The 13,996-nt window shown below is 46.2% G+C and overlaps 1 protein-coding gene across 1 annotated transcript in view; it reads left to right on the top strand.

Annotated features, from left to right (window-relative positions):
• The window catches only part of DRC11 (dynein regulatory complex subunit 11), a gene marked incomplete at both ends in the record, with an annotated part of 92,894 nt that overhangs the window by 63,148 nt on the left and 15,750 nt on the right, over positions 1-13,996 (top strand). The window contains 4 exons of the mRNA XM_082285229.1: positions 889-950; positions 3,881-3,963; positions 6,355-6,462; positions 9,390-9,589. Coding sequence (XP_082141355.1) covers positions 889-950; positions 3,881-3,963; positions 6,355-6,462; positions 9,390-9,589 — 453 coding nt within the window. The remainder of the gene's footprint in view (positions 1-888; positions 951-3,880; positions 3,964-6,354; positions 6,463-9,389; positions 9,590-13,996) is intronic.

The following is a 13,996-nucleotide window of genomic DNA, read 5'->3' as shown; positions in this document are numbered from 1 at the left end:
CCACACTACTAATTATCCCTGACCATATTTATGGCTCCTGAGCTGTAATTAATGGAGGGGCTTGACAAGCCCGAGTCACATCTTCCTTATTTATGTTTGCCATGAGTTTTTTTGCAATTGTAAAGAAATGAGGCGCACGAGTCGAAATCTTTCCGTGGTGAAAGTGTGGTGAAAATATGAAAAGAGCAGGTTGTGTTTTTCTGACCTCTCCCAGCTTCTTCCTTGATGCATTAGGAAGGACAAGGATGTCCAGTGGTTAGGAGAATAGCCAGTCTCAGGAGCTTTTCCCCTCAGGGAAGCTGCTTATATATTTTACTTCAATATATAGATATTAAAAACAAAAAAGCATGAACAGTCCCTAGAGCAGCTACTTGGACCCCACACCCTTTTCCTTCCTGCTTCCTTCTTGGGCAAGGGCTGTATCCCCCCTCACCCACAGAATTGTGCTCCAGAAAAGTCAGAGAATAAGAATCATACAATTGGAAAAGGTCTCTGAGATCATTGAGTCCAACCCTTAAACCTGCACTGCCAAGGCCACCACTAAACCGTGTCCCCAAGTGCCACAGCCACACAGCTTTTAAATCCCGCCAGGGTTGGGGACTCACCACTGCCCAGGGAAGCTTGTGCCAGTAAAAAATAATTGTCTAATATGCAACCAAAAGGAAGGAGAGGAGCTTTTTTCCCTTGGAGCAAAATGGCCCTGGGATGCTTTCCTATGTAGCCTCACTGGAAGCAGGGGCACTGCTGGTTAAGGATCTGGTTTTTCCCTTTGGGCTACTTTCAAACACTGAAACATTGGCTGTTCCAGCCCTCACTTTGCTTCAGTACATTCAAAAATATTTATCTGTGCTAAAGTCACTAATTACTGCCTGGTTTTGTGGTCCTCAGGGAAACAAGGCACCCGGGAAGAGAAGGATACCCGAGCTGGAGAGAGATCAGACTCCTGACAGGTAAAGAGAGAACCTCTCTGCATCAGATCTCCAACAGCAACCTCGGTTCTCCTCATCTTCACCAACAAACGCAAATTAAAATCCCCGTTCTGCTACCACACACCACCAGGACCAGCCCCATCACCTCCAGGCAGATTAATTCCAGTTTGCAGAGCTAAGCACACGCAGCATTTCAGCAGGATATTGGCCCCATGCACCTCTTTCCCCCTTCTCTGCAGGTGCAGAAGCACCTGGCTGGTTTGTTTACTGTCAGATTTTCCATCCCAGCTGGAGCCTGATAAGGGATGCTACAGACAGGCCCCTGCACTCTTTAAATCCCCCTTCATGGCTGAGCTGTAGTGTACATGTCATAAATCAGTCTGATGGACCAGTAAGAATCCTGGCAGACCTGGCCATTTCTGGCAGACCCTTGCTTTTTGAAGCACCCTTATTTTATTTGGAGGATCAGAGAGGATTTCTCCTCCTGAGCTGCCATTTTCAATGGGAGTGATGTGTTCCCTGATAATCTGGCCATTTTTCACCTGTGCACACAACACAGACACCTACACAGAGATGTCACCACAGGGACCAGCTGATCCAGGAGCAGGGCTGGAGAACAGCACAACCACAAACACCACCAGTGGGATTCACACCAAAAACCCTTTTGTGCAAGAACAGCAAGACCTGGACTCCATCATTTGGGTGCTGGTGATGCCTTAAGAGGCCTCCTAGACACAGAGACTAGACAGGAGTAAGGGAATAAAAGAGGTATTTATTTGAAAGGCTTTCAAAGGTACCCCCTGGGGGCCAGAGGCTACTGCCAAGAGGGACCCCAAGATGGACAACAGGTCATGAGCTCTTCACACTTTTATAGGTTTGGTTCATTTGCATAGCAGGGTTAATTCTCCAATTAAAGCTTCAGTTTTCCCCTCAGCTTTCCCCCTCCTTAGTGGCTCTTTGATTTATACTTTTGGGCCTAGGACAGTCTGGGTGTCCTTGGAGAGCAGGCCTGGAGAGGCTTTGTTATGTCTGCCTGGCATGAGAGAGCAGAAGTGAACAGGCTACAAGGAACTTCAGAGTCACACACCAGGCAGTACAGGATTTGAAAAATAGAAAAGTTAAAACCTAAGGCATCACTGGCACCACACAATCAGCCGAAGATCTCCTTACCTGCTTTAAAATATAAAAAAAATCCCTCCCCCCTCAAAGCAAATATTTAAAATCCATGTCTCATGGATTATAACAGAGCATGACCTCTCCTAAAGAACAGTGCCAAAGTCTAATAAGGATGCACATATTTCCCTGCTTTTAAAACTACTCTTACACATACCTGCTTCTTTATATATAAACTTTACATGCAGCCAGCTGAAAACACGAGCTTTTTAGTAGCTGACTCTTTATCTGGCACTTTGGCTCCATGCTTTGCTCTTCCCTGCTGAGCATTTCAGGAATAACCCAGAGAAGGGATGAATAACTCAGATTTCATCTCCATTTTGGCCCAGTGGAGGGGGCATAGGGAGCTCCAGTCAACAAAGACGGGTCACATCACACTCCCTTGGAGGAGGCTCAGGACATGCATCATTTAACTGGCACAGTAAAAATAATAAACCAGGAAAAGTAGAAGTCCTGCTCCCAGCAGAGCTGCCAGGTTAGTCCCATTCCATCTTCTGCCTGTCTAATGATGCATTCTCAACATAAAACCACTGAGGATGAAAGCAAGAGTCAGAGCAGCAAAATCAACCTTGTTGAAGGTGCATTAAATTTTGGATTTGCTTATTGCTACTCCTACATTAATTGTGCCACTAAGACTGCATAAACATAAAACTCCTCAGCTGAAATGGAAAAAAGGCTGCAGACCTCAAATTATACCTGCAGGTTTATTGTAGCCAGACCAGGACATCCTAATTAAGACAGGTGAGAAAGAATAATTGAGGGGAAAGAATGTGAAAAATGTACAAAACCACTGAGAGATCGAAAAAGGTTAAAAATCAATATTGTTTATGCTGTCAGTACACCAAGAACTTCCGAAAGGTTTATTCTGTTTATGTCATCCTTGAAGCAGTGTCAATCTATAGAACCAAGTGCCAAAAGTGTCACTGAAATTAATACTTAGAACTCCAAAAGAGAGAGTGGAGAAGATCCACACCGATGGAAAAGCACACACAAATTTGAGCATTTTAACTCCTTCATTATTGGGAGCTACTTCCAGCCACTAATGGAGACAGGGAGAAACTTCCTCTGGGGAAGTTTTGCCCATTTCATGGAATCCCAGAATGGTTTGGGTTGGAAGAGACACCCTTAAAGCTCATCCAGTGCCACCCCTTGCCATGGGCAGGGACACCTCCCACTGTCCCAGGCTGCTCCAAGCCCCAGTGTCCAGCCTGGCCTTGGGCACTGCCAGGGATGGGACAACACTTCCACAGAATGTTTTTGCCCCAACCCCATTTTGGCCAGCGTGACCACAACACTGCAGGTGGTGGATCTGAGCGAGGCATTCCCAGTGTGTTCCCAGGGAGATGAGGCTGTCTACTGCCAACACAATAAATTCCAAGAAGAATTAATGAATTAGTACTAATTGGAGAGCTAAGTGAATAGGTATAGTAGTGTTAGGATTGCCATTATTGTGTAATTTAAAAATAATTTCCCAGTAATTGATATTAATGAACGAGTCCATTACACAAGTCATAACTGATCTGGCATCACCTGGAAATGGGTAAATGGAGTCAGCAGGAGAGGGGGACACAGCGTGGGAGGGAGTGAAAGAGATTCCTCACCACAACACAGAAAACTGGGCTTACTGATTTCACACTGATGGCACTAATCACCGCTACCTCCGAGCCACAAAGTGCATTTATAAAGCTGGGCAAACATAAATAACTCTCAGGCTGGCTCAGTTCTGAGAGGACTGAGCTTTTCCTGACAAATTTCTGAGTGATGTCTCTTGCCTGCAGGACCATTGATTCCCTGTACCAGGAACTTGCAGAGGCAGGATTGCTCATCAAAGTCAAGAATGTGAATCTCTCTGACTACATTGGTAAAGTACCCCTTTTACAGCTAATGTGGTGTTTGATTTAACCAAACCTGCAGCCATTCCACCTTCATTGACCCCTGTTTCCAGTCAAGACTGAGTTCAAGAGTCGCTGCACTTTCAGGAATTTGAATATCTAAAGCCAGGTATGCAAATCAAGTCTGTTTCTGCAGGGTGCTCAGGGCCTTTCACTTCTGCTCCTGAACCCAGGACCTGTTTGCAGAGCTGGTGTTTAACTCCAGGCACCAACACCTGGAAGCCTTGAATGGTTCTGGGTATCACAAGCACTCTGAGGTGGAACCAGAACATCCTTTAAGGAGCCCTTGCCAGGCAGTGGCAAGACAGTGCAAGTCTAACAGAGCAGGGGTCATAATCCACGCAGAACATTTCCCAGAGAACAGCAAAAATTGTGCCTCCACCTTTTGTTTCTTGAGCAGAGAAGGGGCTCAACCCCTCCCCTGCACCTCCCTGACTGCCCATGAACTCTGAGCAGTGCTTTGAGGCATATCTGGCCCTTCATTTGGGTAAGATGTGTCTCTGCCTAGTTCTGCATTTCACACTCCTCTTGTCTGGTTTCCGTTACCAGCAACTGCAGCCAGACCTGCTTATCTATGCTCTACACAGAAAAAAGGGTAAAAAACCCCAAACCCCACATTTTCAGACTGCAGAGGGGTCTGACACCACCTCCAGGAATATTTGGTGGCACACAGTGAAATCACAGCAGCTTAACAGCCAAAAAACCCCCAAGATTCAGTAGTTTCAAAGGCCATGGTTTGAATTTGCAGCCATCCAGAAGCAGCAGTGCCACAGGCTGATAGTACAAGTCCATGACAGAAAAGCCAGATTCTCTTCTACCACCTCCAAATGCCACAACTCTTAGAAGTACCAGTTCAGCCTCCAGAGCCTCTGCCCATTCCTCTGAAGAGTTGTTAATTCTCTGAATTAACAAGTATCCCATCCATTTCATGCTCATTAAAGACCATGAAGTAAAGGAAGATTTCCATTCTTCCTTTGTTCTCCCAGCCCATCAAGGTCACTTTTGTCCAACAAACATTCCCGCACCAAAAATGCTTTTAAAACAGCACATCTCCAACCCTTTTTTAAAGCCAGAAAAGCCTCTCTTGAAGGGTCCAAAGCCTGCAGAGAAAGAAGTCCTCATCTGCTCAGCCTTCCAGGGCTGAAGCCTAAGGAAGGTCAATTCCAGTTCCTGGGGAAAGGACAAAGAGTGGAACTGTGCTACACAGCCAGTAAAGGCACTGAAATGTCCCCCCTCTATGACAAACTGACATCACTGAACTAATTTTCTTGGTGACCTTATCTAAATTAGTCAGAGAATATCCACTGTGATTTATGTGCAGTTGCAATTAAACCCTTTGATGCCTTCTAATTAAATCTGTGAAGATTAATTCCTATCCCGTTCTTTTGATTTCTCCTTAAATAAAAGATAAAACCTGAAATGAGTTTTATTCTTCAGAGAGGAGGGGGCAGTTGCACCAGGGCTTGTCTGCCTTTTTGCCCCCAAATTACACCTCCACTTTCTTAACCACCGCTAATTTACCTCTGCTCCAGAGGCCTCTTGCCCTCTGCCTTTTCATCTCCAGTAAAACATAATATATTATTATTTTTCAATAATAATCACCACGATGACGTGTAATTTATGCTAAAAATAATCCCTGACTACATCACAACTGGTTTTCCTGCTTGTGGCCCATCCTCCTGGATCTTTGTTCTCCAGCACGTCTTGGATATGGACTTTGACAGGGCAAGCAATGTGATTACAGCTCTGTAACCAGAGCCAAGGCAAGATTAAATCGTTTCAGTTCACATCAGAGATTTTTTTTTAGTTTTCCTGGGTTGTTTTGTGGAGGTTTTTTTGAACAAAAGAGGGGAAAAAAAGAGGTGAACTGCAAAGCAGAGAGCCCCACCAAATGAGGTGACACGCTTACACGTCTAACACAGCCAGCAAGGAGTTGAGATAGGACCCAGCCAGGGAAAAGCTTGTTAAAATAGCTTTTCCCCCTTTTTGAAATCCTTCTGAGAGCGCATGGTTCACTGGGATTCTAGCCCTGCAAAATCCCAAATCCAGGAATCCTTTGCCAGCAGCGTGATTTATGGTGCTGCTAATGATTCTTCTCCACAAAGTTTCTTTAAAAGGTTACTTGAAACCGACTGCTCTCTGCTGAACAACTTCCACAGCCTGTTCAGTTTAAATTTTCCTTTGCAGTTCACCTTTCTCAGGGCCACATTCCACCAGAATATTGCCCAGTTTGAGTCCCCGAGGCTGGCTTTGCTGGGTTATGTGTTACATCCCTGTTCTGTGGCAGCTCCTCATTCCCTGACTTGCGCTCTTTACAACAGCAGTGTCACATTTATTGAGCTCCTGCTTCCTCCTCACAGGCTACTACGACTGTCTGAGGAACATCCCTCGCCAGGCAGGTGCCCAGCCCATGCCCTCAATCCCAGAAGTGAGACAGCTCGTGGCACTCTATGGAATACTGCCCTTGGGTAAGAGCACACCAGCAATTCCCAGAGGGCAAAACACATCGGGGCTGGGGGGGGGGGGGGCTTTGCCTGCTGTCAGAAACATGCATTTTCCTGGCTTTGACAGGGCCTGATTAGTCGTAATCCGAAGCATTTTGCAGTCTAGTTGTTTGTCAATGAAGCCTTCGGAGTGAAGGCTGGATCATTTTAAGAGCGCAGGAAAGATCGTGCCACGGGCAGGTCTCGCCTCGCCAGCCCATCTCTGTTTGCATGGCAACAGCTTGTGACTGGCAGCACAGCAAGGGAACCACTGGGGAAAGATAATAGCTGAAACAAGCTCCAGTGATCAGAATTAATCAAGTTAAGGGAAGGGCTAAGGTTGCAATTTACCTTTTACAAGCTGGCTGATGTTCCTCAGCGCAGCACAACGCAATCGTTTAAGGAATTTGTCTGGATACATTTTGTACCTCGCAGAGAACACTTGGAAATGCCCTTGCAGTTTCAATGCCAGGCTCAGCCAGTATCTAGCAAGGCTTTGCTGGGTCAGGTTGTTTGCTTTTAATGGAAAATCTATCCCATATTTTACTTGGGAATGGCATTATGCCAAACTCCAGTGATTGTAAGAAGTGCCTGTCTCAGGGGCCTTCACTCAAAACCTCGTTTGTGTCCCTTTCCACTCCTGATTGGGTTTTTCAGCCTCAATACTTCACTTGCATCCTTTCTCATTCCTGACTGGATCTCAGCGAGATTTTAACTATAAGCATGTCCTCCCCCAGCCTGTGTCAGTGTCTGCTCATCCCCTTTAGAGGGCAAAATCACCAACATCTGCCTGCCTCCCATCCTGGAAAACAGAGCAAAGCTGACACAGAACTTCTGCTTTGCCCTCCTTCCAAAGGCCAGTGCTCAAGTTATTCTCTCTTCAACCTGTGATGCCTTAGGTTTTAACTTTTCTATTTTTCAAATCCTGCACTGCCTGGTGTGTAACTCTGAAGTTCCTTGTAGCCTGTTCACTTCTGCTCTCTCATGCCAGGCAGACATAACAGAGCCTCTCCAGGCCTGCTCTCCAAGGACACTCAGACTGTCCTAGGCCCAAAAGTATAAACCAAAAGCTTCTAAAGGGGGGGCAAGCTTGGGGAAATGACATCATTAACTGAAGCTTTAATTGGAGAATTAACCCTGCTATGCAAATGCCAAACTTACAAAAGTGTGAAGAGCTCATGACCTGTCGCCCACCTTGGGGTCCCTCTTGGCAGCAGCCTCTGGCCCCCAGGGGGTACCTCTGAAGGCGTTTCAAATAAATACCTCTTTTATTCCCTTATTCTTGTCTAGCCTCTGTTTTTAGGTGGCCTCTTCAGGCATCACCTGGATGGGGCTCTTCCCACCTAGAACACCCTCAGCTGGTTTGGGATGAGCCCTCAAGGGCTGACTGAAGGTCTGACTGCAATCAGCTGAGAAGGCTCAGCAGTTATCCCTGTCTGCACAATGTATTTCACATATCCCAAAACTCCTCCAAAGCTGTGTTTTAACACCATCTAATCTAGGGAAATCAAGCCCTGAGACACCCTGTAATCAAGAGAACCCAAAAATTCTAGGGAGAGGAGACCCTGGACTAGTTAAACAAACAAAAGGTATTTGCAAGAGCAGTTTGAAAAATGCCTTTGAGTAACAATAGATATTACATGAGCCAAAAAAAAGGGCACAGGAATGGTTTCACCTTTGGGGTGATACGTTATGGATGACATTTCACTTAATTGGTCTCCAAACTAGTTCATCATGAGATAATTGTGTATCATAGAAGTGGAGGTTTTTCTCAAAATAGCCACCTGATGGCAAGGAAAGCCCCAGCTTAAATGGCATTAAGAAAATTATAAGCAGCTGAAAGGAGAAAGAATAGTAGAAGCTATACTTCATCCTTAACACAGAGGAGTCTGCTGCTCCCCTCCCAATAAATCTTTGTGGAATAGTAATGGATTGGTATGGAATGACCAAATATTAATAAAGCCTGGGTGGCTGACAACTTCCTACGCCCTGCACCATGCTGGAATAATGGCATTCGTCTCTGTGCTCGGTTCACTGTCATTTATTTGGGATGTTAAACCATCAGGACACAGATAACCACCCTGATTGGATTTGTTCTAAATGCCAGCAGTCTCCATTAACCCAGAGGGCTTCTCCAGGCTAAGGCAAAGGCTCCCTCTGCAGCCCATCACGTTTGGGGCCAGTTTCCCCCTCACAGTCTGATGGACACCAGTCTGAGAGACCTCCAGATGTAGTGGATGCTCACACAGATTTTCAAATACGTGTAAGCACCACCACTATTGATACAGGACATCTTCAGGCATCCAAGCAAAGTGAGCTTGGACTCCCAGTGGGCACAGATAAAGCATCTGACATTTCCTGCTACTTCCACCTCTGGAGATTCACCCATCCCCAGTTCATGTGGTGACAGCTGCAGGGAAGACAAGTGCCATCCTCATCAACCACCTAAATCTGTCTGTGCTTGTGTTTTCCCAATGCTAGGCTTTCCCAGGTGATGGATCATATTTGTCACAGCCCAGGATGAATTCACCTGGAGCAGCCACGGAGACAGAGCTGGAAATGCTGAGCAGTGATTGCTGCAGGCACACAAGGGAAGCGCAGCAACCCTGGCACTCGCATTTGCTCTGGCCTCCCAATCATTTTTTTAGCTCACATCAGTTTAAAACTGAAGTTTTCCCATCAGAAGGTACAAATAGGAGTGGATGAGCCTTGCTCCAAACAGGGATGTTAAATCTGCTGGGCTCACAGCTCTGGTTATACAGGATCAAGCTCAAGAGCACTCATGCCACAGCAAGGAAAGAATTAATTCACGTTATCAATTATGTATGGTGAATAAAAAAGGAGGAATCATTCCATTACCTTTATGGCAGATTTAAATGAAAGCAATAATAGTGCCTTATGACTTTTTACAGGTTCCCAAACCGTCCATGAGAATGCTCCTTTGGTGAAATCCCTGCTGCTGGCGGGACCCGCTGGTGTTGGAAAGAAAATGTTGGTCCATGCCATCTGCACAGAAACAGGAGCCAACCTCTTCAACCTCACACCCTCCAACATTGTTGGGAAATATCCAGGCAGGGATGGCCTGCTGCTGATGCTTCACATGATCCTCAAGGTATGGTGTGTCTTGGGGAATTCTCTTACAAAAGCAGCCCGGTTCTTTTGTGGGACAAACAGGGAATTGTAGTTTCTCCGTAACAAGGAACATCCACACCTTGGACAAAGCTGTTCAACCCAACTGAAATTCCTTCCCTGCCTTCAAGCATTCAAAACATCAGGAGGAATTTCTTCATGGAAAGGGCTGTCAGCCTTTGGAAGGAGCTGCCCAGGGAGTGGTGGAGTCCCCATCATGGCTGGAGGTGTCCAGGAACAACTGGACGTGGCACTCAGTGCTCTGCTCTGGTTGAAAGGTGGTGATAAGCCGAAGGTTGGACTTGATCTTAGAGGTCTTTTCCAACCAAAATGGTTCTGTGACTCTGTGAAACCACTTGTTGACAGCCAGTGTGTGCAGCTCTGCAGAGGATTTAATGCCCCTGGAGAAATCATTGGAAGCAACCATATTTTTCACATTAGGATTTATGGGAGCTTTGTGTTACCTTGAATATGAAAAGCAGCACAGATAAAGAAAATTCTGTTCTCTGTTTATGTGCACATCAGCCAGGAATGCTTGCCATGCAGCATTTAATCAAATGCTAGGCTGGGGGTGGTCAGAAATTTGCTCTCTGGGACTGCTGCTGGACAAGAGCTCTCTCCCCTATATTGCTCTCTGTTTACCTATCAGCAAGCTCTTCAAAAGGAGGAATCCTGGTTCAGGATTACAGGAACAGAAATGTATGAGAAGTCTGGAAATGAAAGCAGGCATATGAACTGTGAAGGACATAGCCCAAACCCTCCTAAAAAAAAAAAAAAAAAAAAAAAAAAAAAAAAAAAAAAAAAAAAAAAATTTAAAAAGACACTATCCTGGCAGGATTTCTTCCACATTCTAAGTCCTCAGCATTTCTGTTCTGGATGGGAGCTGGTAAACATTTCCAGACCAAAAAATAGTAGGAAAAAGCCAAACAGTAATAGTTTTCCAGTGCCAGTGGTCTACTAGAATTGGCTTTGCTGGGGATTTATCAGCTGTATTTTATGGAATCCAGTCTTACCGAAGGTTTTGGGACAAGTGCCTGCCTCCATGCCCAGAAAAGCCACGTTTCACAGTCTAGAGCAAAGCCAAGGGAAGGGTGACAGCTCTGTGATCACACACACCTTTGATGCTGTGGCACTGACACTGGGGCTAGCACTCCCTGACACAATTTAGAGCCATTATCCTGAGCTAGCAGTCCCTCTCCTCTGCATATTTCACCTTTCTCCACTTCATTTCTCTGCCCTCATCAGTGGCAGAGCTCAGGTCTGGCTGCAGGCACAGCACACGCCATCCTTGCCCTCACAGAGTCCCTGCTAGAGCACAAGGACTTTGAGCATAGGAGAAATGAGGGAAGACTTTTTACTCCTGGACAAGGTTCCAGCTGAAGATAGCAAGGGGTTTTTTTTACATACTCGAAAATAATATGTACAATAAGAGGAGAAGCATGCATAAAATGTGTATTTATACACATTGATAAGTAAGTATACACACACACCGTGTATATATATGTGTGCCTACAGGTACATACAAACCCTTACTTTTCCCCACGTGACTTAAAAACAAATGGAAACACTCTCCAAACCCTTCCTCAAAATCATGGGGAGCAGTCCAAGATTATTTCTCTACTTAAGCTCTTGCAAAAGACAGTGACATTTCAGTGAACCTCTGTGAGTTACAGGGATGGAGTCGCTCACAATCCCATGGAATCGGGGCTGTCCAGGCACTTGCTTATCAAAAGGTGACTCATTCCAACTGCAACAGCAGCACTGCTTCAAACTGTGCTGCTTTAACAGCAGAGCCAATGGCAGAGCACAGAGTTTTTCTTTCCTGGATGTTCAATCCTTCCCTGTGAGGGTGGGCAGGCCCTGGCACAGGGTGCCCAGAGAAGCTGTGGCTGCCCCTGGATCCCTGGCAGTGTCCCAGGCCAGGTTGGATGGGGCTTGAAGCAGCCTGGGACAGTGGGAGGTGGCCCTGCCCATGGCAGGGGATGGAACTGGATGGGCTTTAAGGTCCCTTCCCAGCCAAACCAGTCTATGACCCCATGACACAACCCTGGCCTGTCCTAGCATCATTCAAACCCACTGTGTTCAATTTTCATTCCCAGTTCCTTTCCCAGAGGTTGTTTCACCTCTCCCACCACGTTCTGTCCCCATGCTGAGGATTTCAGCTCAGACCCTGCAGGTTCTCAGAGCCAGGCTGGAAGCAGTCCTGCACCCAACACAGGCTCTCACTTGTGCAGTTACAATCCACCTCTTTTATTCCTGACAATGACACATGTACCTCATATTTCCCCTCTCTCTGCTCCTCAAGTCAATGCAGCACTAACTCAGCCAAATACTGGCCAGTATCAGCAAGAATATAGCAAACACTTTAAAATAATTAATTATTCCCTGTTATTGGGCATTTATGAGACCACAGCTGGACCCTGTGTCCAGTGTTGGCCTGCCCTGTTAGACACAGGCCTTGACAAGCAGGTCCAGAGGAGAGCCACAGAGATAAGGGGGGTGTGAGACACATCTGGACAGATCCAGTTGTTTCAGGCTAAAACAAAGCTGGAGTGAGAGGGAGTTTAACTGCTGTCTTCAGGGGCTTCATGGGATAATACAGAGAAGAGAGTCAGACTCTGCCCAGAGGTGCACAGCGATGGGACAAAAAGAGATGGGCACAAGTAGCAGCAAGGAAAATAGTTTAAGTATTAAGGAAAAAGTTCTACAAGGAATCAAAGGACAAGGAATCTCCTATATCCTGATTTGCAGGATTTTTCAGTTACCCAAGCTGAAGAAAGCACAGGGGCAACACACATTCAAAACAAATTCCTTGATAAGAGAAAGCCAAACAGTGGGAAAAATCTGGGGGTTTTTTGGATTATTGTAAGACTACACTGGACAGTGGCACATGTGGCAGACAAACCATGGAAGTCACATGGAAGCTGGTATCTTGCAGCTGACATTTCGTAATTAATATTCCCAGCTCTCAAGTCTTGTCTGACCCACCACAGTACCCCTCGTTAGAGGGCCCTGTGTGCAGAGATCACTGCAAATTCCCCCTATCTCCATAATCAGACACTTCTGGGCAGGTTTTTTGGAAACAGCAACTGTTGTCAAGTGAGCTTTGTACTCCAGCTTCCCAGAAGTGCCTTTGTGGAGAGTTAGTCAAGCAAAATACAGACCTTCCACTCCAAGCTGAGAGTGAATGACAGGAAACATGACAGTTCTTTCCCTCTTATCTTAGGATCCACACAACCACTGTTAAACACCAGGATTTAGTAAATAAGGATTAATGGTGCTCCGTGATAAAGGTGAAGTCACCTCACACTTTTGATTACCTATCCTATGTGCAAACAAAAGAGTTTCTGTAATGAAAGGAAACTCTGGAGAGCATAAAATGACCGTTCGGAAACTTCCCTTCCATGACCGAGTGTTGGCTGCTGGCAGTTGTTCCGTGGGAGACGCCCTAAACAAGTGAATAGGATTGGGGAAAAAATGAAACTTTAATTTGTTTCAGATGCAAAAGCCATATTCTTTTTTCCCCCCTGCCCTCCCTTTTTTCAGGGAGGAGACTTGCAGGAGACACAGCAGCCCTGATCCCAGAGAGGCTGGAGTGTTAGTCCAGGCAGGCATTTTAATGTCACACGGAGGAAATGACTTCTCATACCAGAGCAGGGAAACACCAACATTTCAATCTGCCTATTCAGAGGAGATGTAAGGGGGATTGATATTGAATGGGAAAACTATTGAAAGAGGCTGCAAACACTAAGCCTGAGCACTTGTGTTCTCCATAAAGCCATGGCAAATCCTGCCAGGTCAGCTCTGCTTTGGAGCAAAAGGGGAGAATCTGTCTCCAATAGAGAAGCACTTCCCAGAAATCCCCCCCAAAACAAAACTCACCCTTTCAAGCATGAACCAGAACATGCTGGAATATTTCAATTAAGCCCCATTTCCCAGCCTGGGCTACCAGCTTGTGCCAAGCAATCGTTTGGCTCTCCTATGTCCCCACAAAACACCACCGAGGCACAACAGTTCACAGAAAAGACGCGAGGAAGGGCAGCGAAGGATGCACGGAAACAAAATCAGATCCAGAAAGGATCGAGGAGAGAGGAGAGAATGCACAGCTCAATGACACAAAAATGCAGGTAGTTCATGAGGTTTAACTGCAGGGCAATAAAAACGACAAGCAAAACGAGGCAGCCGGGGGGTTAATCACTACCAGAGGGACGCGGCCCCTCTCAGGGGCTTCATCCCCTCTGCCAGGGCCACAGCAGCACACAGAGAGCACATTGTGCCCAAAGCCACACGTGGGGGAAACCTTGTTAGTGCAACACTGACCAGGCTGAAAAAGGTTGGGAGAGAGGTGGCCAGGAGGCAACACCAGCAGGGAAGCTGTGTGCGTGTGCTG

This window comes from Coloeus monedula (genome assembly GCF_965178545.1).
Source record: "Coloeus monedula genome assembly, chromosome: 7".
Taxonomy (NCBI): domain Eukaryota; kingdom Metazoa; phylum Chordata; class Aves; order Passeriformes; family Corvidae; genus Coloeus; species Coloeus monedula.
Note: the sequence above shows the minus strand (reverse complement) of the source record. Positions and strands in the feature narration are given on the sequence as shown.